Source organism: Artibeus jamaicensis, unplaced genomic scaffold (genome assembly GCF_021234435.1).
Source record: "Artibeus jamaicensis isolate MK-2021 breed Jamaican fruit bat unplaced genomic scaffold, CSHL_Jam_final scaffold_3151, whole genome shotgun sequence".
NCBI classification, from domain to species: Eukaryota; Metazoa; Chordata; class Mammalia; order Chiroptera; family Phyllostomidae; genus Artibeus; species Artibeus jamaicensis.
Genome location: NW_026522037.1, coordinates 495,444 through 516,750, shown reverse-complemented (window position 1 = coordinate 516,750; position 21,307 = coordinate 495,444). Strand labels below are relative to the sequence as shown.

General features: G+C 64.0%; 2 protein-coding genes and 1 long non-coding RNA gene across 5 annotated transcripts in view; 1 reads left to right on the top strand and 2 right to left on the bottom strand.

Annotated features, from left to right (window-relative positions):
* The first annotated feature begins 677 nt into the window (after positions 1-677).
* On the top strand, positions 678-5,812 carry LOC119043754 (cytochrome P450 2W1). Its single transcript, XM_037137846.2, has 9 exons — positions 678-845; positions 1,737-1,899; positions 2,070-2,219; positions 2,294-2,451; positions 3,505-3,678; positions 4,006-4,144; positions 4,283-4,467; positions 4,747-4,888; positions 5,103-5,812. The coding sequence occupies exons 1-9, from the start codon at positions 678-680 to the stop codon at positions 5,297-5,299; spliced, it is 1,476 nt and encodes a 491-aa protein (XP_036993741.2). The 3' UTR covers positions 5,300-5,812.
* A 2,105-nt stretch (positions 5,813-7,917) lies between these two features.
* CUNH7orf50 (chromosome unknown C7orf50 homolog) overlaps positions 7,918-21,307 on the bottom strand; it is a 57,184-nt gene continuing 43,794 nt past the window's right edge. For all 3 annotated transcript variants that reach the window (XM_037137869.2, XM_037137872.2, XM_037137871.2), the window contains exons 3-5: positions 10,828-11,021; positions 9,011-9,095; positions 7,918-8,612 (exon numbers count right to left, since the gene is read on the bottom strand). In XM_037137869.2, the coding sequence (XP_036993764.2) occupies positions 8,424-8,612; positions 9,011-9,095; positions 10,828-11,021 (468 nt within the window). In that variant the 3' untranslated portion in view covers positions 7,918-8,423. The remainder of the gene's footprint in view (positions 8,613-9,010; positions 9,096-10,827; positions 11,022-21,307) is intronic.
* Positions 18,785-19,762, bottom strand: LOC119043774 (uncharacterized). Its single transcript, XR_005081482.2, has 2 exons — positions 19,651-19,762; positions 18,785-19,197 (listed from the first exon to the last, which is right to left on the bottom strand). It is a non-coding gene; the product is annotated as an uncharacterized LOC119043774 (long non-coding RNA).

Below are 21,307 nucleotides of genomic sequence, written 5' to 3'. Positions count from 1 at the left end.
CACCAGCGGCCCTGGCTGCAGGGTGGGCCCCTCTGCTGTCAGCCCCACCCTGTCCCGGTGCAGCCCGGTGCCTCCTGCCCCAGGTGACGGCTCTCAAAGCTGCGGGGAGCAGACTGTTGCTCAGGGAGAGCTCGCGTCAGGGCCTAGGCAGCCTGGTGGGGGATGTGGCTGGCGCCTGCTGAAGGCCCTGGGATTTGAGGCGTCTGCTGTGCAGACCCCTGAGGGACAGCCCTGGGGGCTGCACAACTGGTACCCCCCACTGGCCCCTCAGACAGGAGGTGGGTGGACACTGGGTGGTGGGTTTGGGAAAGGCCCACATGCCTCGCACCTGTGGGGCCCCGAAGGAGGGCGGCTCCGAGTGTGGGGAGGGCAGACCGCTCCCTTCGGAACCCGGGCAGGGTCCCCAAGCCCTGGGAGTCCCGGTTTGGGAACCCCAACACAGGGTGGGGACACCTGCCCCCAGGCGGCACCCGGCTGCTCCCTGCACAGACTCGACCCCACATTCCACGCACGCCTGTCGCTTTAAGCCGCCAGGCTGTCCCCTGCAAACTGCTTGTTCCACATTCTCGGGGTGGTGGGGTGGGTGGGGTGCCGGCACGCCCTCCCAGAGGCCCACAAGGCACAGGGCGGGACCGTGGGCCCAGGCAGGGAGCTGGGGCCCCGCCACCGCGGTCCTCATGGCCCCGCTGCTCCTGGGGCTCCTGGTGCTCTTGGGAATCTGGGTTCTGCTCCGTGGCTGTGCCCGCACCGCAGCCCCGCGCTGGCCCCCAGGACCGCGCCCGCTGCCGCTCATCGGGAACCTGCACCTGCTGTGGGCTGCCCGGCAGGAGCAGGCGCTGATGGAGGTGAGAGGGGGCCACCGTGTCTGGGGAGGCAGAGCCCCCATTTTCCAGGACTCCCGTGGGTCAAAAGGTCTGTGGTCCAGCTGGGCGCAGGCCTGTGAGGGACCCGGGGTGTAAGTGCCTGCCCTGCCTTGGGGAGCGGAAAGACACCCCACCCCACACTGAAGAGGACGGGCTGCTGAAGGAGCAGAGAGCCAGGAGGGCTTCTTAGAAGAGGCAGTGTTTGAAGAGACCTTGAGGAAGGGTCAGGTTTCGGGCAGCAGAGGGGAGGGGGCAGGTGCTCCAGTGCACCCACGGCCACCAGAGGGGCAGCTGGGGGCCCACAGGCTGGCCGTGGCTCTTTCGGCCTGGAGGGTAGGGGAGGGACTGTGGGTCACCCACGAAGTGGCCTGGACTGGAGCAGTCCTTCCCCCAGCCGCAGGCACCAGGGTCTCAGTCCAGAAGCTGGGGGCAGAGTGGACAGGGACGGGGTGGCCAGCAGAGGGCCCAGGGCCGAGCTCAAGCTGTGTGGGGGGGCGACAGCAGGGACGCTGTGGGGACGGACAGAAGGGGACGTGGACGGGCACACGTGTCCTCCCCCCCCCCCCAGTGCTTGTGGGCACCACACTCCTGCCCATGCTGGGGCCTGGTGCTCCCAGTGCACAGCCCGCTGGCCCTGTGGCCCGCCTGGGGCTCAAGAAGCCCTTGGAGAGTTTCCTCAAGGAACCCCCGCAGGCCACATCCCCACCTCCCTGGTGCCTCTGGGGCGGTGGGGGGGGGCAGTGGACACTGCCCCAGACCCTGCTCTCCCTTTGAGGCTCCTAGGCCTCTGCTCACAGGATCCCCCTTCCCACCTGGACCCCCCCACCCACACAGCTCGGCCTGAGGGGCTGGGGGCCCCACCTGTCCCGACAGCTCTCAGAACAGTATGGGCCGGTGTTCACTGTCCACTTGGGAAGCCAGAAGACAGTGGTGCTGAGTGGCTACGAGGCGGTGAGGGAGGCCCTGGTGGGCACAGGGCAGGAGCTGGCCGACCGGCCCCCCATTGCCATCTTCCAGCTCATCCAGGGCGGCAGGGGTAGGTGTGTGTTGGGGGGGTGGGTCCTGGCCAGTAGGGAGGGGCAGTCACCAGCTCTGCCCCTGGGGAGGGATGGGGCAGGGGGGGCGGTGCACAGGGGACCACAGCACCCCAGGAGGGGTCGAGGCCTGAGCCTGCATCTCGGGGGTGGCCCCCCATGTTGGCTGCAGGCGTCTTCTTCTCCTCCGGGGAGCCCTGGAAGGTGGCCCGCCAGCTCACTGTGCGCACCCTGCACACCCTGGGGGTGGGGAGGGGGCCCATGGCCGGCAAGATCCTGCAGGAGCTGAACTGCCTCCTGGGGCAGCTGGACCAGTACGGAGGTGAGTGGGGGCTGGGGACGCCCCCTTCCCTCCCGGGAGTCCTCCCCACTGAAGCCTGTCCCCGGTGCCTCCAGGCCGGCCCTTCCCCCTGGCCCTGCTCGGCTGGGCTCCGTCCAACATCACCTTCACGCTCCTCTTCGGCCAGCGGTTCGACTACCAGGACCCCGTGTTTCTGTCCCTGCTGGGCCTCATCGACGAGGTCATGGTCCTCCTGGGGACCCCCGGGCTGCAGGTGAGGGGTTGCTGCTCCCTGGCCTTGAGGCGGGGGCAGAGAGCTGGGTGCCAGCTTGAGACAAGTGGGGCGGGCCGGCGCTGGTCGGCGGGGGTGAGCTCTGGCCCACAAGGCAGCACAGGCCTCAGACCGGTCCTGTTCCCTGTGCAGCGGCCCGTGCTGCCGGTCCGGCCCTGTGCAGTCTGGGAAGGGACGAGTCTTGGGCCAGGGTCCTCCCCTCTGCTCCTCACACCTGCTCGGAGGTGGGGGCAGGGCCAGGATCTGGCGTCCGCCTCACGCAGGGGTCCCAGACACTAGCTCTGCAGGGGTGCAGCCGAGCCGTGGCTCCTGCTCCTCCCCGCGCCCTGGGGGCGGAGCACTTCATTCTCTCCCCAAACCCAGAACATCCGCGTCCAGCCGTCCGGACGTTCCCGACGTAACTCACGGAGCCACCAGGGAGGCGGACAGACTGCCCATTCTGGGCAGGCGGACCCGGGCCCCTCGGAAGGCCGAGCTGAGCATCAGGGACAGAGGCCCAAGCTCCGGGGTGGCAGCAGGTCCCTCAGCCTCCCGTCCCAAAGGCTCAGTCCCAAGCCTGCAGGGGCAGCCAGCCAGGCGCATAGTGAGTGCTGAGCTGGTGCCGGCCGGCTGGCCTGCTCAGGGTCCCCAGGGGTGGGGACGTGGGGGCTCCGCAGCCTGAAGGGGGCAAACTCTCCCCTCTTCTAACAGCTGGCTGCAGACTCTACTCCCCACAGCGGCACTGCTCTCCGCTTCCACCAGCTTGAGGTGCGGAGCAGGTGTGGCTGCAGGGCCTGCTGTGACCTGCAGGAGCCCCTGGGGTGCTGTCTGTCGCCAGGCCCCTTCTTGTTGCCCTGAGAGGGGTCCAGGCCGCTGGTCCCACAAGGCAGGGCCTTGAGGCCCCTTGCTCAGCGCCCTCTTGTGGCCTCGAGTAGTATCAGCCCCATGAGTCCGGTCCTGAACACAGCTGCTGAAGGATTGATAGGTCCATCGTCCCTCAGCAGGTAGGGCTGATGGGCCTGTGCTCCCACTCACTGTTCTGTCCTCTGCCCCCAGCTATTCAACATGTACCCCTGGCTTGGGGCCCTCCTCCAGCTTCACCGGCCAGTCCTGAGGAAGATTGAGGAGGTGCGTGCCATCCTAAGGGACCTTCTGGCCGTGCGCCGGGGGGCCTCGCCCAGGGGAGGCCCCGTGCGCAGCTACGTGGATGCCCTGATCCAGCAAGGCCAGGTGTGGATGAGACCCACCCACCCCCTAAGAGGCCTGGGGCCATCCCGGGGTGCCCACTGCAGGACAGATCCATCAGTTCCCACTGGATCCTCCACCTCTTCCCTGAGGGCTTCTCTGAGCCTCAGTCTCCCCACCTGTGAAATGGGGCTCCTCAGAGCCTGCTTCGGTGGGAGTATGCGGTGAGCCAGGACCCAGTGGGTGTACTGTGGAGTCTGGCTCGGTCCTTCCCACCAAGCTTGTCTTTAACCCTTTTTCTTGAGCTTAGGGCTGGTGGGGGGGCCCATGGGTACACCCTCCTGCTCAGCCCTGCCCACCCCCACCTTGCAGGGGAGAGACCCCAACGGCTTGTTTGCCGAGGACAACGTGGTGGCCTGTGTCCTGGACATGGTCATGGCTGGCACGGAGACCACCTCCGCCACGCTGCAGTGGGCTGCCCTCCTGATGGGCAAGCACCCGAGTGTGCAGGGTGGGTGTGCAGGGCGGGTGTGCAGGGCAGATGTGCTGGCTGTGCTACTCCCCTGTCCAGCACCCAGTGGGCATGGGTCCCCCGGGGCCCGGGGAGGGAGGCTCCCAGGGACACCGGTGCCCACCCGCTCACCCGCAGGCCGAGTGCAGGAGGAGCTGGACCGTGTCCTGGGGCCCAGGCGGCCGCCCCGGCCGGAGGACCAGCGCTCACTACCCTACACCAATGCCGCCCTACACGAGGTGCAGCGGTTCATCACCCTCCTGCCCCACGTGCCCCGCTGCACAGCGGCCGACACCTGGCTGCGTGGCTACCTGCTCCCCAAGGTGGGGCGGCTGGGCCTGGCCCCCACCCTCCCTCCCTCTCTCCTCTCCACTGGGGGTGGGGCCCTGGAGTGCCTGATGCCAGGGCTTCCTCTCATGGGGAGGCAGGGGAAGGGGCTCCAGAGCAGCAGACCTGGGTCCTGGCTCCAGGGCCGCACCAGGGGAGTGGCCCCGCCCCAGCTGGCTAAGGGCCCCCTGGGACCTTCTCTCTCAGTGCTCCGGCCTGGGGCCTGCCCCAGTGGACAGGGCACTGAGCCTGGCCGCCGGCTGCCCCACCTGCAGGGCACCCCCGTGGTCCCCCTGCTGAACTCCGTGCTCCTGGACAAGACGCAGTGGGAGACCCCCCGCCAGTTCAACCCGGGACACTTCCTGGACGCCCGTGGGCACTTTGTGAAGCGTGAGGCCTTCCTGCCTTTCTCTGCAGGTGCGGCGCCCTCCCTCCCTCTGGGTGGGCCTGGGCCTCACCCCCACCTCTGGGCGGCCTGGTCACTGGGCACCCCAGGCTTGTCCCTTGCTGCCACCCCCACCCTGCCTGCCCAGAGCTGACCTGGGTCCCCGTCACTGCAGGCCTGGTTCCCAAGTTGCCCTCCCCCCGCCTCCCTGGGCAGCCCCCACCCTGGGCCTCGACTTCCCCACAGGCCGCCGTGTCTGCGTGGGGGAGGGCCTGGCCCGGACCGGGCTGTTCCTGCTCTTTGCCGGCCTCCTGCGGGGCTTCCGCCTGCTGCCCCCACCTGGCCTCCGCCCTGAGGACCTGGACACCGTGCCCGCCCCAGCCTTCACCATGCGGCCGCCTGCCCAGGCCCTGTGCGCAGTGCCCAGGCTCCAGGGACACTGACTGAGGGGTCTGCCCTGTGCTTTGGACAGACTCCCAGGGCCTGGGGTGGGTGTGGGTCGAGGTCCCTCCCTGGGCCCCTCCTCTTACCACAGGCCCCATGCAGAGCTTTGCCCAAGGGCCCTCGCAGCTGCAGCCTGTGTGGCTCCGGCTGAGCCTGCCCCAGGGCTCATGGGGGCAGCCCACCTTCCAGGACCCTGCATCTCAGTCCTCAATCCCCTCCCCCCTCTCCCAGGACAGCTAGGCCCCGACCTCTGTTCATCTGTCCCTTCCCCCCCAGGCCCTTGTCTGCAGCAGGACCACACCCCCACCACAGCCTCTGCTGGGCCCCCCACAGCCCATTGGTGCCCCCTCTCCTTCAAGTCTGTCTGGCTGGTGAAACCCTTGCCTCCACCGCCCCAGGCCCCACTGGGCCCCATTCCGTGGCCTCTCCCCTCATCTCCTCCATGGAGAAGTAGGCCAGTGAGGCGCTGGGGGTCCCACATGGGAATAGCCAGGCCCCCACTCTCAAGTGGGAGAACAATCTAATAAAATTGAGAGTGAGCATGTCATCTCACTCACCACCATGGAACCTGAGATGGGGGGTGTTTGCCAGCCACACGCCACACAGATGGGATGCAACGTCCCCCATCCTAGGGACTGCACGGGGCCTGGCCCCCGCCAGCTGCACAGACAGGGCCAGCGCCCTGCAGGTCGGGCAGGGGGCACACGGGATGCCTGCAGGACTGATGTGGTGGGTGGGTGGGCCCTCCGAGCACCTGTGCTTAGTGCTGTCTCCAGGTCTCGAGGGGAGGGACTTCAGGGCCACGGGAAGCTGGCCCCCAGCTGCACTGCAGGGGCCTCCCAGTGCATGAGAACCAGAGCAACTTGGCCAGCAAGCTGTGAGCAAACTCCCCGGGACATGCTCAGGCTGTGGCCTCTGCTCCCAGGACTTCTGGGGAGACACTGCTGGGCCCATCAGCACCCATGGGGCCACATGGGAGGGGCAGGAGCGCACGTCCCAGAGGGCCTGGTGGCTGCCTGCGCCCTGCAGGGCCTGTGGCTCTATACCTGGCATGTGCCCATGTATGCATGTGACTGTGTGTGAGGGTGTGCACGCATGGGCATGCGCAGAGGCATGCCTGTCAGCGTGAGCATGAGATCAGGATGCGGCTGCACCAGCTGCAGTGCAGTGTGGAGGGTGGGCTGGCCGGCCGGCAGGCCTGGGTGTTGGGCAGAGTAGGGCTCCATGACCCTGAGACCAGAGCTCTGGGCTGCAGGTGAGTGGGGGCCAAGGCCCCAAGTGGTCAGCAAGGGATCTGCCCTGGCCCCTTGGGACAAGCGGGTCCCTCCTTGGCAGGGTCACCTCCCTTGGGGTCCTACCTCTGCCACTCAGGAGCCCTCCCTGACGTGGTGTTTCAGGGTGACGAAGACTGAGGCTCAGGTGCCTGAAGGGCACCAGCCGAGGTCTGGAGGCTGCTTGAGGCCATGACCGCCCCCCCTGCCCAGGTCACCTAGTGGGCCCAGCCCAGCGTATCTACAAGAAGGCCCAGCCTGACCCTGGAGTGAAGGGTCTGCAGGCAGAACTGGTGCCCAGCTCAGTCTCATTAGCACTGTCATGTTTTAAAGTTTTTAGATTTTATTTATTTTAGAGAGATGGGGAGGGGAGAAGGAGGAAGGGAGGGAGAAAGAGGGAGGGAAACATCAGTGTGTGGTCGCCTCTCGAGCGCCCCCTACTGGGGACCTGGCCCACAGCCCAGGCCAGTGCCCCGACTGGGAATCAAGCTGGCCTGCAGGCTGGCACTCAACCCACTGAGACACACACCAGCCAAGGAAGCATGTCATTAAAAAAAATCGCTTTTATTAATTTTAGGGAGAGGAAAGGAGGAAACACTGATTTGGTGTTCTGCTCATCTACTCATTCATTGGTCGGTCCTTGTCTGTGCCCTGACTGGGGCTGAACCTGCAACCCTGGCGTATCGGGACGATGCTCAGACTGACTGGGCCACCCGGCCAGGGCTGCACTGCCACTCGCAACGTCACCAGGTTGCTCGCTCCATGCAGTTCCGTGCTCTGCGCCCACTGAGGCCCCACGACACAGTGTGGGGACCAGAAGTGGGAGCCGCGCTCGGGGAGGCGGCTCACCTCTGCTTCCCTCGCTGGCGCCTCAGCGCCCACCCGACCTCCACATGTGACCGCCCCACGGGACCAGGACCCAGGTGGCTGCTGCAGCCGCTGTCCCCTCCTCCACCCCTTGTCTGAGGGCGTCCAGGGTACCAGCAGGCTGCTGCGTGGACGTGCCCAGCCCTGCCGCCCCACTTGCCCTGAACGCAGCCCCCAGCCCTTGGTGCTGGGACGCCTGGGGGCTCGATGTGTGCATGCCTCTGGGGACGAGGAGCAGGTCCCGTCTTCATGCACACAGACGGCAGGAGTGTTTCCAGCTGGGTGGCTGTGGGCGGCCAAGCTGTGTTCCTGCTGCCACCTGCAAACGGTCGCCTGCAGAGAAAGGGTCGACCGGCAGCTTCATGGGTGCATCCTGGGGAGGCCATGGCTACAGCTGGCCTTGTGGCCAGCACACTCCCCTCTTGGGAAGCCCTCTTCCCACCTGCAAGCGAGGACAGACCACACAGGAGGAGCCAGGGTAAGGGGGGCGCTGCTTTAATTGAAAACACAGCCAGGTCTCCCTGCAGCTGGGTAACAAGGCCAGGCTCTGCCTGAGGAGGAGTGGGAGGTGGGCAGCCACAGCCCGGCATGCTTGCTGAGGGCAGGCCAGCGGCCAGCAGATGCATGGCCTGCGCGGGAGGGGCCCCCAGCCCCACATGGGCGGCCCGCAGCTGGTGGGAAGCAGGCTCTGGACACTCCGAGAGAGCCCCCGGGAGGAACCAGGCATTCCCCCACAAGCTCCTTCCCGGGGCCCCAGGCTGCTGCACAGGGTGTGTGCGCCGTCAGGTGTCAGCCTGTGGCCGCCTTTCGACAGCTCTGGCGAGGAGGGGCTGCTGCGGGAGGTCCTTCCAGAGGTCGGGTGTCAAGAGGAAGAGGCCCCAGACCCAGAAGCCCCTGGCCTGCTGGTGACCCTGTTGTCCCCACTGGCAGGAGGCAGTCCAAGGTGGGGCCCCCAGGCTGGCAGGGCCTCTCATGGCCACCGCCCCTAGGAGAGCAGCTGCAGCACCTGCCGGACACGCCGAGTCTTTGCCTGCAGGGGTGGGTCCAGGTCATCAGTGCCCGCCTGGTCCAGCTCCCGCATCAGGGCTTCAGCCTTCTGCAGGGTCAGCTCTCGAGCCCTGCCCTTCAGCCCCTCCAGGTAGGCCAGCAGGGCGGGAAAGTGCTTCTCTGGGACCTGGATGGGAGGCAGCAAGGGCTGCTCAGCACGCCAGCAGGGGGGGCTGGGGGTGGATGCTGAGCCTGGAGGAATAGATGCTTGTGGAGTGGGCCCCGGGTCCTGGCCTGTGCCCACAAGGGGACTGTCCAGCCCACAGAGTCCTGGAACCAGGGACCAAGGGGCCTGGGTGGCCAGGCAGTACCTGCAAAGAGCCCACACCATGCCTGCTCCACTGTCCCGAGGGCTGGTGGGGCCGTACTTCAGTCCAGGCCACAGCCCCGTCCAGGAGGGTGACACCCTGGGAGGTGTCGGGGCAGCGACGGCAGGGGTGTGGAGGAATCCACCTCCACCCAGCTCTGCTTTCCTGGGGCTCAGGGCAGAGAGAGAGGGGTGGGGGCTGCACCTGGGGCACATACCTGGTTGCTGTCATACATGTGCAGCAGCAGCAGCCAGGTCTGCCGCGTCTTCTGAAACCTCCAGTCCTCCTGCTTTTGGGCCCAGCTGGGGAAGCAAGGACAGGACCCGTCAGGCACCAGACAGGGCGGGGGTCTGTGCCTGCTGACGGGCCTGGGCGGCCTCTTCTTGGCTGGGGGTGGCGGAGGGTGTCCGCAGGAGTCCTAGGGGGACCTTCACACCCCAAGAGTGCCGATATGTAGCAGAGGGGTCAGGGGCTTGGGTGGGAGGATGCACGCACACACTGCTGGGGTCCTCGACCAAGCCAGGACAAAAGTGCCAGAGGCCCCAGGGCCATTTCCTGCCCACTCGACAACTCCCTGGTTTTCCATGACTGTTCTGAAGTGAGGGGCCTGAGCCAAGCACGGAGGAGGACAGAGAACGCAGGGAGGAGCCAGGGGCCTTGGCCCCAAAGGCCATGTGGCCTGAGCTGCTCAGATGTCAGCATCACAGAACGCAGCCTTGGTTGCACCAGCCCTGAGCCCAGGACGGCGGCTGGCCTCACTGTTTGGCTGGAGGTGGAGCCCACGGGGGAGGGAGGCACCCGGGAAGAGGAGGGAGCAGACACCTGGACATGGTCTGTGCAGGGGACACATCAGAGTAGGTGGCGTTCTGTCTAGGACAGCAGGGCTGGCTCTCTGAAGTGGTTGGGGGAAGCCTCAGGGTCTGGGACTCGAGGGCACCAACGGCCAGGGCAGCTGGGGGAAGGTGTGCACGCACTGTTCTGGCCGCAGACTCCGTGCCTACACTTGGAAGGGCAGGGAGGCCTGGCTGGCCCCCTCCGCACACACGCCTTGGGAGCACACACCACCCAAACGCAGACACATTCTCCCCAGGGCCCCGGGAGCCTCACGTGGCCGCCACAGAGCAGGCCCCAGGCCAGAACGGGCCACCACGGCCTCCCAGGGCTCTGGCCTCAACTCCCACCTGGGCTCAGCCTCTTACCAGCATGGCCCTGGGCGATTCACCCTCTGATACCCAGTGTCTCCTACTCTGCCCCACCACTGTCCTCATGTGTCCCACCCAGCTCTCTGGCAGCGGCTCCTGCTCTCGGTTACCCTTAGAGCGCAGGGGCTGGGTGTCTATGTGGTAGCTCCCTGCCATCCCCTCTCCTGGCCTCACTAGAACATGTCACCTCACTGAGGGACAGAGGAAGGTCCCTTCTGGTGCCCAGACTGGGCCTGAGGAACCAGCCTGGGTAGCAGGCTGCAGACGTGGGAGGCCCGTGCCCTGACCCCTGTGCAGCGTCACCTTTGAGTCGGCCCACCGTTCTGCCTAGAAGCTGGCCTGACCCGGAACAAGCCACCCCCAGCACACTGGGTCCTTCTCATATGCTGTACAGAGGGTGCCTGGGACCCAGGGGCACAGCCTGCCTCTCGCCCCGCCCACCTCTCACCCCGCCCGCCTCCTTCTAGCTCGACTGGCACAATGTGGCTTCCACAGGCCGAGGAAGGGCTCATGGAGGAAAGGGGGCAACTTGCCTGAAGACGTGGTCCCCACAGAGACATCGTCAGCTTAAATGGAAAACCCTGACCTCCTGCCTTGTGGATGTCCCCAGTCCCAAGCCCTCACGGGGACAGCAGCCCAGGGGCAGAGCCCATGGAGGCCACCGTCCCGTCTTAATGGATGCTGCCATGCTGAGGAGGGTCTGCAGCCCCCAAACACCCTGAGGTGACGCTGGGAAGCGACCCACAACCAGTAGTCCCAAGAGAGCCAGATTTCAACCAGGTCCCCAGGTTCCGTGTCCCTTCCAGTCCCCATATTGGCCGCAGCCTCTCACCCCCGGAGGTAGTCCAGGGCCAGCTGGGCGCGGGAGCGCTGGGCCCTCAAGGGCTGGGCCGGGGCTGCACCCGCCTTCCGCAGCCGCTTCCGCTCCTCCTTCCTCCGCTCCTTCTTCAGCTTCCTCTCCAGCACCCTCTTCTCCTCGGGGGTCAGCTCCGGGGTCAGCTCTGGGTCTGAGCATACGCCATCTCTCTGAAAGGCAAGGGGGCCTGCCTGTCAGGGTCTCTGGAAGCTCTGCCCTCACCCCAGGCCCCTGAGTGAGGTTTGTGTTGAGGGAGGGAGGGGCTGCTCAGGGTTCCCTGCCCCGGGAGCCTGGGGGCCCAGCACCACTGTCCCTCTGAGCCACCCCTGTGCCCGTCAGAGTGGCCGCCTTCCCGCCCCTGCAGGGTGCCAGGCCGGGCTGAGAGCAGGACTCAGTGGGCATCTCCTGAGCCCTCCTGACACAGGCTCCTCTGACGGAGGGCAGCAGGAGGGCTGTGGGCTCTGACTCACAGGGCTGCGGCCTCCCGATGCGATCTTCCCCCAGCCACCCCACCAGGAAAGCACAGACCTCCTCCCCCTCAGCTAACCAACCACACAAGAGCCACACTGGGGGGGGGCTGTGGGGTGACCCCACACTGGTCCCTGGGGAAGATGGCGCCCCAGTGTGTTCACTCTGGTTCAGGCCCTAAGCTCCCAGGAAGGGGTCGTGCCCTCTTCTCCCACGGGCCACGCATAGAATGCCAAGACCTTGACCTCTGTGTTCCCTCTTGACACCCCCTCCTTCTGGAATCTTCTATAACCAAGAACTTCCAGATCTGCCCAGCCCCTACCCCCTTAAAAACCAGCTGGACTAGACCAGCATCAGGGCCAAGGTCGGGGGACGGAGTGAGGGCAGCAGCCCTGCCAAGAGGCACACGCGAGCTCCGCTCCTGGTGAGGGGCTCACAGACCACCAGGCCGGCGGAGCTTCCTGATGGGCCTGGGACACACAGTGGCCGGGGCACCGCACTTGCTGTGCACACAGAGACCTTGGCTGCTGCCAGAGGCACCCGGAGGAGGCACAGCAGGGGCTTGTGCAGCACTTGTGCTGAACAGGGGTGGGTTGTGGTCACTGACAGAGCCTGAGTGCCCACGGCCATCAGCCCAGCTGTGGGAGGTGCAGGCAATGCCCTGCTGCTTGGCCAAGGTCCTGATGAAGGGTCAGGGCTGGGCAGGGGCAGCTGGGCCCTCCTGGCAACACCAGCTCCAAGGGAAGAGGCAGGTTCGGAGGTCTGGGGGGTGGGGGACACCAGCCCCATGAGGGGGCACCTTCAGGGCCCCGGCTGTCCCAGAACAGGTCTCTGCCATCGGCCATGACCCGGAGGGGCCTGGTCAGGTCTTGCTCCAGAGGAGAGCCGCGCCTACTCCCCAAGGGCTCCCTACACACCCGGCAGGCCCAGGAGCCCTGTGGGGCAGGCACAGGCAGGGCAGCAGGAGGGACAGAAACGACGCTGCCTGTGTGAGCCTGGGTGGAAGGGAGGAGGGGTCTTAAGAAAGCCACACGGGGCAGAGATGGGTGGGCCCTGCTGGCCCAGGACACGCTGCCACCCCACAGACCCCTACGGACGGGCCGTTCTCCAGGGGAGCCTGCCGGGACGCAGTGGGAAGGAGGCGGGTGCAGAACAAGAGGGCAGAGTCTCCCACCCCGAGCTCTCCCCCCTGGCCTCTGGGGACGAGACGCCCAGTTTGCGACGCACTCTCACTGGGAGGCCTGGGTGCCGCAGCACACGGGGGCCGGCACCCACGCTGGCCGGCAGCTGCAGGCACAGTGTAGTCTGACCGGGGGCACAGTGAGGGGTGCGCCTGGCATGTGCTGCGCCAGGTCTGTGCACCGGGCAGCCTGTGCCTGGGCCCTGCCTGTGGGAGGCCAGGGCTCGCTGAGGTGGAGCAGGGACGGGACAGAGCCGCCCACAGCACCAGGAGAGCCTCTGCCCCCTCCTCTCTGTCCTTTCAGAGAGGGCCCCCAAGTGCAGCCCTGGGAAGTTGGCCTGGAGGCTCTGGATGGGCCAGGTGGGCTTTCTGCCCAATGAGATGGCAGGCACACTCCTTCACCTGGTGGAGACTGGGTCACTACTCCTCCCAAGCCCCTGACCACTGCAGTCTGACCCACGCTCGCAGACCATGCCTTCCCACCGGACGGTGCTGTTGACAAGTTGACAGAGCGTGTGGGGCGCCCGGCTGAACAGTCCGTCCAGCTGCCCTGAGCCTTGGGGCTGGAAAGGGGTGCCGCTGGGGGTCAGCCCCACCCAGACACAGGCGGTCCAGCCACCGCCACTGGCCCAGCGAGGGTCAACACTAGCTCTGTACTGCAGAGAAGCCCTTGTGTCTCCCGGAGCAGCGACAGGGCGCTGTCCTTTAAGTGAGCTGGGGGAAGGAGGCCGTGGCCCTGGATGCCCCAGAAACCCAGGCAGAGGAACTGCCTGCTGAGGACACAGAGTGGGGGCTGCTGCCCCTGGCCATATACGGCCATCTGCTGACAACAGAAGGCTCAATGGGGCAGCCCTGTGGTGGCGGAGGGTGTGGACACACCCCCGGGACCAGGGACCGAGCTAGCCTACCACTGGCTTTGGAGAACGAAGACAAACCACCAAACCCTCTGGAACTTCCCACTTGGAAAACAAGGAGCTACTTGACCTCGATACTCAGAATGAGTTTCTAAGGCAAGGGGAATGATTTCCCTGGTGGGGTCTGCGGGGAAGCCCATAGCGTGGAGGGGGTGGGGGTGGAGCAGGCCCCGAGGCAGCTCTGTGCCCTACATAGAAGAGACTCTCTGCCTGTCTGCGTGACAGTGTGACCCCCTCAGAGTTGCTGGGCACTCTCTTTCTAAAGCGTGGCATGAGAAAACCTCCAGCAGGAGAAGGAAGACCCAAGAATTGACCCTGACCCCGCAGTGACCCAAACTCTGTGACCAAGGCCCCAGGCGCACACACGTGTGCGGGGCTGCCTTCTCAGGCCACTCCACTGCCCGGGGCCTGCCTACCAGGACCGCGGCCTGGGCCTTGGTGGAGGGTCAGAGGACTCAGAAGCTCCAAGGAGAAGCGAAGCCACTGCCCAACCCTGCTGCTGGCAGAAGGTCAGGGCCAGAGGGAGGTGCCTGTCACTCGGCACAGGAAGCCTTCTCACCACGGGGCAAGAGGGTGGGGTGGCAGGACTCAGCTCTCCTTGGGCAGCACCACGCTAAGGGTCAGGAAACGGTCCAGGGCCATGCCCACTCCTTCAACTTACAGGGCAGTCCAACCGCTGGGTGTCTTGGGCCACACTAAATACATTGTGACAATCACAAAAAACATCTGTGGTTTGAGTAAACTCACGACTGTGCGCTGCTGGGCTGCAGGTTGGACACCCTGCAAGTGCACTGGACACAGGGCTGGCATGGCAGTTACACAGGCAGCAAGGCAGGCAGGCAGCTGTGCTCAGACCACGCCCGGGAGAGAAAGGCCTGCGGTGGCACAGCTCACCTGCCTGGTCCTTGCTGGATGCCACTGGTTGGATGGCAGGACCCCAGCAGAGGTGGGCTGGGGACCGGCTGGCTGAAGCACCCGGGTTTTCAGGTGGAGCCCCTCCACCCACCACCTCTCTAAGCCCAGGCAAAACCCACCCACCAACTACCCCACAGTTAGTGGGCTGGGAAATGCATGTTGAATACTGACAAGGGACACACACTGCAAAGCAGCCGCACTTGGGGTGCGGACTGGGTTAGGAGGAAGGGATGTGAGCGGGGTCAGGGCTGCTGGTGGGGGTGGCACAGCTGCGGGCTCTGCACTGTTCGCAGACGCAGACACAAGGGCAGCCACTGGCCAGAGGCCCCTCATAAGTCACGGTGCAGTGGGCTGCTGTCTGCTGATCCTTCAAGTCTCGTGCCCCAAAGCCAGCCCCACACCTCTCCAGCTGAGAAGCCTCCCTCCTTCTGCCCCGAAGCCAAGGTCTCCTCCTACACATGCCAGAGCGTAAACGTTCACCAGACTTAAGATCCCAATTATTAAAATTCAAAATGGTAACGCATGGTAGCAAATTACTTTTCCCAAAAACAACTAAAAAGGCAGACTGTTTCCCACAATTCCTTTTTAAGATTTTATTTACTTTTAGAGAAAAATGGAAGGAGAGAGGAAGAGAAACACTGATGTGTAGTGCCCCCTGCTGGGGACCTGGTCCACAACTCAGGCCTGTCCCCTAACTGGGAATCGAACGGGGGGCCACCCTCTGATTCAAAACTCTTTACTTTGCAGTAAGGACACGTGCCACTCGGGCCCGGCACCCAGCTTCCTGGCGCTAGACCTACAGAGCCAGGGCCCAGGCCACCACTAGGGTCAGCTGGCCTTTTTCAAGACCAGAGCTGCATGACACACACTCCGACACATCCCAGTCGACAGCACGGAGAACACAGGCGCCCAGTCACGGTCTCTGAAGGCTAGTCCCCCAACCTTCTTCCCTCAGCCAAAAACGCCAAGCTAGGCGATGGGCACACCTGCCTGGGCTGCTGCCTTGAGGAACAATGGCCAACTCTCCCTGCACTGGTTGCAGTGTCCTCACACAAAGTGGCTCGGGAATCCGCACACCAGCAACTTGGGAGGCTGCTGCAGGGTGAACCACGTAAGCTCTGATGACAGCACAGCGTGTCCTCCAGAGCTGGGGGACTCCGTGAATGTCGAGGGTCCCAGCTGGCGCTAGCGCTGGCGCTGAGGCGGACGCGGGCTCTGGCCTCGAGGAGCGCACAGCCGACATGAGCGAGCTCCTGGAGGACAGGGAGCGCGGCCGCCCCGCAGGGCTGGGCGGGCGGAGGCCTCCTTGTGGCGCTGGGCTCCTGCAGACCCCATCTCAGGTGTTGAAGTGCACCAAACAACCCACGGGACACGCGAGGAAAGATAGGAATGTAAGAAAGGTCACTGGTCCTTCGTCACCACGGACAGTCAGTGACTACAGGCAGAGCCAGGTACGGGCAGCATTGGGCCGAGTTCTGCCTGGACTGTGCCCATGCCACCGTGGTCTGCTGCCAACAGTCACGGTGGAAGGAAATGCTGAACTGCAGCTGGAGATGGACTTTCTCAGGCAGGTTCAAACTCCCCAAATTTGAGATGGGGCTAAGAGCTGAACCCTGACCCCCAAGCCCTTAGCACTGCCACCATCTGCTGCCTGCCCAAACCAGGCCAGGCTCTCCCTGGGACGCCCCTCCCTTCCCCTCCGCTCCCAGCTTGCAGGGTACCTGCTGGGCCCTCTTCACAGCAATGCCCACAGGGAACCCTGTCCCAGGGCTCAGACACCAGAATACAATGGAGCCACCTCCTTCCCCAGCTTAGTGACAAGGACTGAGGAGTAAAGTCTTCTCTATGGTCACAGCGCAAGTGCAGGACAGGCCAGTGCTCTGGGAGGGCCTTCCACACTGACTGTGGCTTTGGCTCATGGGGGTCTGCATCCCAGATGCAGGGGGAGCTAGGAGCCAACACCTAGTCCCAGCTCCAGCAGGTGTGGGCACACTGCCCTCGCCACAGACTGCTGCAGCAGAGGCCACCCTCGGGGCTCAGTAGGCCGCGTGCAACGAGACACCCTCGAACTGGAGACTCCAGACCGTTGGAGATGGGGTGGCCACAGGAGCCCTTTGGCAGCAGAGCTGAATTTCAGAAGACACACTGAAAATTTAACTTTATTCTTGCCTTTTAACTCAAGAACTGAATGTCACATGCCAATACACATAGCACACAACGTACAGCTCCAGGCACCAAAGCCAGGTGGGAGGAACCGGCACTGTAAGACCTTTTAAATGTCCCTGAAGCTCAACAGTTCAGCCTGAGATACAAGCCAGGCCCTACAGGTCTCCCAAAGCTGCATGTGACCAACTTCTCAGTTCCCCTGGAGAGGTGTGACCCCCCAGGTTCCCAGGAGGAGCTGTGCAGTCTGCTGACTGGGCCAGCCTCTCCCCTCCCCCACTCTCTGCAGTGGGGGAGGTGCCCCTGAGGAGCACCACTGGCAGGAGGCAGACCCACTCTGTCCTGAGAAGGTGATTTTCTGAGATGGCTGGGTTTCCGGCAATGCAAAGGTCTGTGCCACTGCCACGAGGTGGAACTATCCTTGGTGGACGTCACGGCAGCCCCCTGGGAGGCTGGCTCCCCAGTTCAGGCTGACACAGGGACCCTGGCAGGGAAGAGGGGGGCAGAGCTGGGGCAGAGGTCCCTGGGGGTCCCCTCTGGGCCCTGAGCTGATGAGGGGCCACAGTCTGACAGGAAAGGCACCGGTGTGCCTACTGGGACCTGGGGCTGACCAGAAGAGACAAATGACAGGTGTCCCTGAAAGTGAAAAACATATCCCCTCCCCCTTCACCTTGTAAGCCAGAGAAAACCAGTCACAGCTAGCCTCCTCTGCCACAGTCGGTCCCGACTGGTAGAAATTCCAATCAACAGCCTCCCACCTCCCAAGGTGATGCACGGGTAGGCCTCCCCAGGGAGAACGCCTTAGCACCGTTACCAAAGGGCCTGGGAACAGTATGGACCCAATGAGGGACCTGGGTGGCCCTAGCACCTCTGCCAGAGCACTGCCCCGGCCCGTGGCCCAGCTGTGTTCAGTTGGGGTGTGAGCGGCACCTGGCTGTGGCAGGACTCACGGGACATGCTCACTCAGACGTGAGCAGTGGTGCCCGAAGGCTGGGAGCCACACGGGCACACAGACTGCCTGCTCCCCTGCTGCTGGGCAGCCAGGGACGTGGCCTTCAGGGCCTTGCTGCATCCTGGGGGAGATCACAGCACACAGTGGGGGTGTCAGGGGTAGGAGGCTGACACGGTGGCCTGGTGGCAGCTCCATCCCCATGAGGGATGAGAGAATGGCTTTCCTCTGCCGAGCATGAGCAGGACCCAGCCCTTTTGGCCTTGAAGAGCAAGAAGGATCCCTAAAACAGTCCCTTCCCATGGCCCAGAGGCAGCCCAGACATTGGACACAGTTCCCGGGGACACCACTCCCCAAAGGAAACAGCCAACCACGCTGTAGAGGCAGGGGCCAAGCCCTGGGTCCTGGCTCCAAGACCAGCCCTCCTAGACCCCCAAATCCCCTAGGCTGCCGACCCCACTGTCCCCTGGAACCTCAGCTGAGCCTCTGGGACAGCAAGCAGGCCCCCCTGACCCCAGCACTGGGACGCTGCCTGTGGGTTTGCCAGGCTGACTGTGCCTCACACGGAGCCAGGCTCTGCAACGAACGCCCCAGCACTGGCCCCACACCGGAAGGCAAAGGTCGTGTTACATCACGCTTCCCCGTTGCTGAGGCCACGGCACTCTGCAGGTACTGGCCTGCACACGTCCGCCCTTCCACCTGGAAACATGGGACTGACTAGGACCCCATCGCTGCCTATGCTTTCACCTGGCAAGGCGGTTCTTGCAGGTGGACAGCCAGCTACCACGGGCAGAGCTAACTGGTACTAAGCACAGGAAGTGCAACCCAGTCTAGAAATCCTGTTCAATAGACAGAAAATGCACTTCCCAGTCTTCTGAGAGCAGATGACGGTTGCTGCTGACTTAGCAGCACTAACCTTGCCACTTTAGACAATCTCGTTCTTAAAATGTGCAAGCCGCACCCCCCAAACCTAACGGACACCTGCTTGCCACTTCAATGGAGGGGGCCTGGACTCCAGGAGCAGGCGTGGGAGGCAAGCCCTCTGACAGCTGCTATTCCCTCAGGGGGAAAAAAAAGTTTGCACAAGGCTTTCCAACAGGGTTCCTCCCTGGTGGCCTCCGAGCCGGGTGCAGGAAGAAAAAAAAATGCCATGACTGTGACTCCAGGGCAGGGCAAACACTCGGAGAAAGTATTCTCTCCTCCGGCCCCTTCCTCTCCCACCCCAGCCCGGGGCCCTACGGGATCCTGCTGCCCTCCAGGGCATCCAGGGTCCGAAAAAGGTTTGAGCTACAGATAAAACAAAACAAAACACGTTATTGGCCCCAAGATAAAGAAACAGCAAAATCAAAACAAACGTTGCATTAAATTTCTATAAAGTGTATCATTATGTCCATTTCATTAATTGCTGAAGGTACTTTTCAAAATGATTTCACCACAGTAGCAAACCATAGGCTAGGTTTTCCCAACTTTCCAAGAATTCCTAAGCGTACACAACAATAAAAAAGGAAAGGTCACATTCTTAATAAGTTACAGCTAAGTAGTTTCGCAAGCGAAATGGCAAACACCCTGTGGGATTTTGCTCTAGAACCCGGGTGTTAAAGTGCCAGGGGGTGGGCCTTGCAGATGAACGGAGGCCGGGGCTTCGAAGGCCCTCACCACCGGTCAGAACGATCAACACTCTTCCTGGGAAGAGGAGGAGCGATGACAGGCTGGTCCGCGTTGGGGGGCAGGGACGTGGCTTACACCGCTCCCCCGTTCTACGGATAAGAAGATGGGACAAAGTGTGGGAGACCCAAGGGGGCTTGCCCAGGGTCACAGGGCCTGGAGCTGAGGATGGAACACCTAGGGCTCCGCACATAGAGCTCCGGCAGCCCGAGGAGGATCCGTGGGCACCCGAGGTCTCCCGGGCGCAGCGCCCCTCCCTGGTCTGTAACCAGGGTCAGGGAAGAAGGGGGATAGGTGGGGCACCGTGCTGTGACCCTAGGACGACAGCGAAGCGCCCCCCAACCCCGACCCAACCCAGTGGGGGAGGGACACCACGCCCTCACGGGGACGCAGTGGGTCTGGGGCGTCCACCCAGCCACGACACCCCCGCAACTCCTCCGGGAACAGCCTGCCCCTGCCCTGCAGAGTGCTCGGGCAGGACAGACACCCCGCCCCCCCACCCCGCGCCTGCCCCGCGGCTCCACTCCCGGGCTTGGCGCACTGACCTCGGAGTCCCCGGCTGCCGGGTCTACCCAGGCCCGCGCCCCCACCCTCACTCTCGCGCACTGCGCATGTCAGGCCACCCGGGCTCGGCTCGAACCAGATCGAGCCGGCTGTACGGTGATACAAGTGCGCAGGCGCTCAGCGCATGGGCGGGACTCTCCGTCGGGCATCCTCTGGTCCCGGCTGGGAGGGGGCGTGGCCAGGTCGCCGCACGCGCGCAGGGATCCTCGCACGCCAGCCCTGCCCGGAGTGTGGTGGGCACCGGCTCCCTCATTCTCGGGGTTGTGCAGGAGAGCGAACGGGGCGGGGAGGTGGGGAGCTCCGGCCGCATCTTGGGCCACAGCCCGGCCTGTTGCCAGGCCTTGCTTCCAGCCCTCCCTGATGGCTCACCAACCTAGGAGGCAGGAAATCCAACGGGTGCAGTTTAGCACCCTCCCCCTCTCAGTTGCTCTGCATTTCTCTGCACGTAACATGGGCCCAAGACGTTCTCAGGTTTGGGCCCCGTGCGCTGTCCCCTTTCCCACATGACCGTAGGCCCTTAGAACCTGGGCTGCCAGAGCCCCCAGGGCTTTTGCACAGGCTACTCCCCTTGCCTCCAGAGCTCGCAGGTCACATGCAACCTCAGGGACACCTTGTCTACTTCACTGCGCAGCCCCCTGCTCTCCCTCCTGGAGTTCTCACGAACGAACAGCTCCCACACCTCAGCTCCACAAGGAGAGGAGCTAGTGCCACTGCACTGGCGTCCAGCAAAAAGTGGGATTCTACCAAGGCTCACGGAACCAAAGCGTGAGTCACACACCCTCTTTCCTGCCTGGTGCACACTGTCAACCCCTTCTACAGCTTTGTTCCCTCACCTAAGGCAAGACTGCAGGTCAACTTTATGATCCAAGAAAAACCACACTCCAGCAGTCAGGAGTCTGCCGGCCCCACCCAAGGGCCCTCACTAGGTTCTGGGGGCACCCAGCCTGCCTCACCCATCAGCTCTGGCAAAGGTTGGACCCCAGGGGTGGCAGGATGCCCTGTACCTGGGCTGCTGAGGGGTTCTCTAGAAGCCCTTTCTTCCCTTAGCCACAGGGCACGCTAGTGGGTGTGGGCTTCCTGCTCTGGGTGTGACTTCCCAGCCTGATAAGGATCTCCATGGTCTGGAGCCAAGACACGTATTTCCCTATTTTTCTTCTTGGCCATTTCCCACTGTTCCCAGAGACCCCCCCGGGGGGGGCAGATAGGGGAGGCATGAAGGGAGATGGGTGGGAGGGCAGTGCTTTTGTTCCCTCTTCTATTGTTGTTCCACTGCGGTTTTATGCCATTTCCCCGCAAAAGGGCTTTCTTGTTTAACCCTGGGGATGCTGGCACCTGTCCCCACTGCACAGATGAGGGTGAGACTCAGAGGCATTTTCAAGTTTCTGAGGTTGCTGGTTCCATGGGATGAGCTCACTGCTGGGTCTTTGGGATGCCAGTGTGCCTATGTGCTGACCTCCTGGTGCCTTTCCGGGTCAGCACTCAGACCCAAGGGCTTGCTGCCCACTTTCTCAAGCCCTAGTTCAGTCCTGTGACGGGCTGCCCTGGGGGACAGGATGCGGGGCCAGCCTGGCAGCAGGATGGGTACTGGCTGAGGACACCACATGCAGGGACATGTGGCCCAGGATCTCACGTTCCCAA

Coding starts and splice junctions, on each gene's coding strand:
- LOC119043754 (XM_037137846.2), top strand. CDS start 678: ATGGCCCCGCTGCTCCTGGGGCTCCTGGTGCTCTTGGGAATCTGGGTT. Junction 2,452..3,504: donor TGGGGACCCCCGGGCTGCAG/GTGAGGGGTTGC, acceptor CTCTGCCCCCAG/CTATTCAACATGTACCCCTG. Junction 4,468..4,746: donor GTGGCTACCTGCTCCCCAAG/GTGGGGCGGCTG, acceptor CCCCACCTGCAG/GGCACCCCCGTGGTCCCCCT.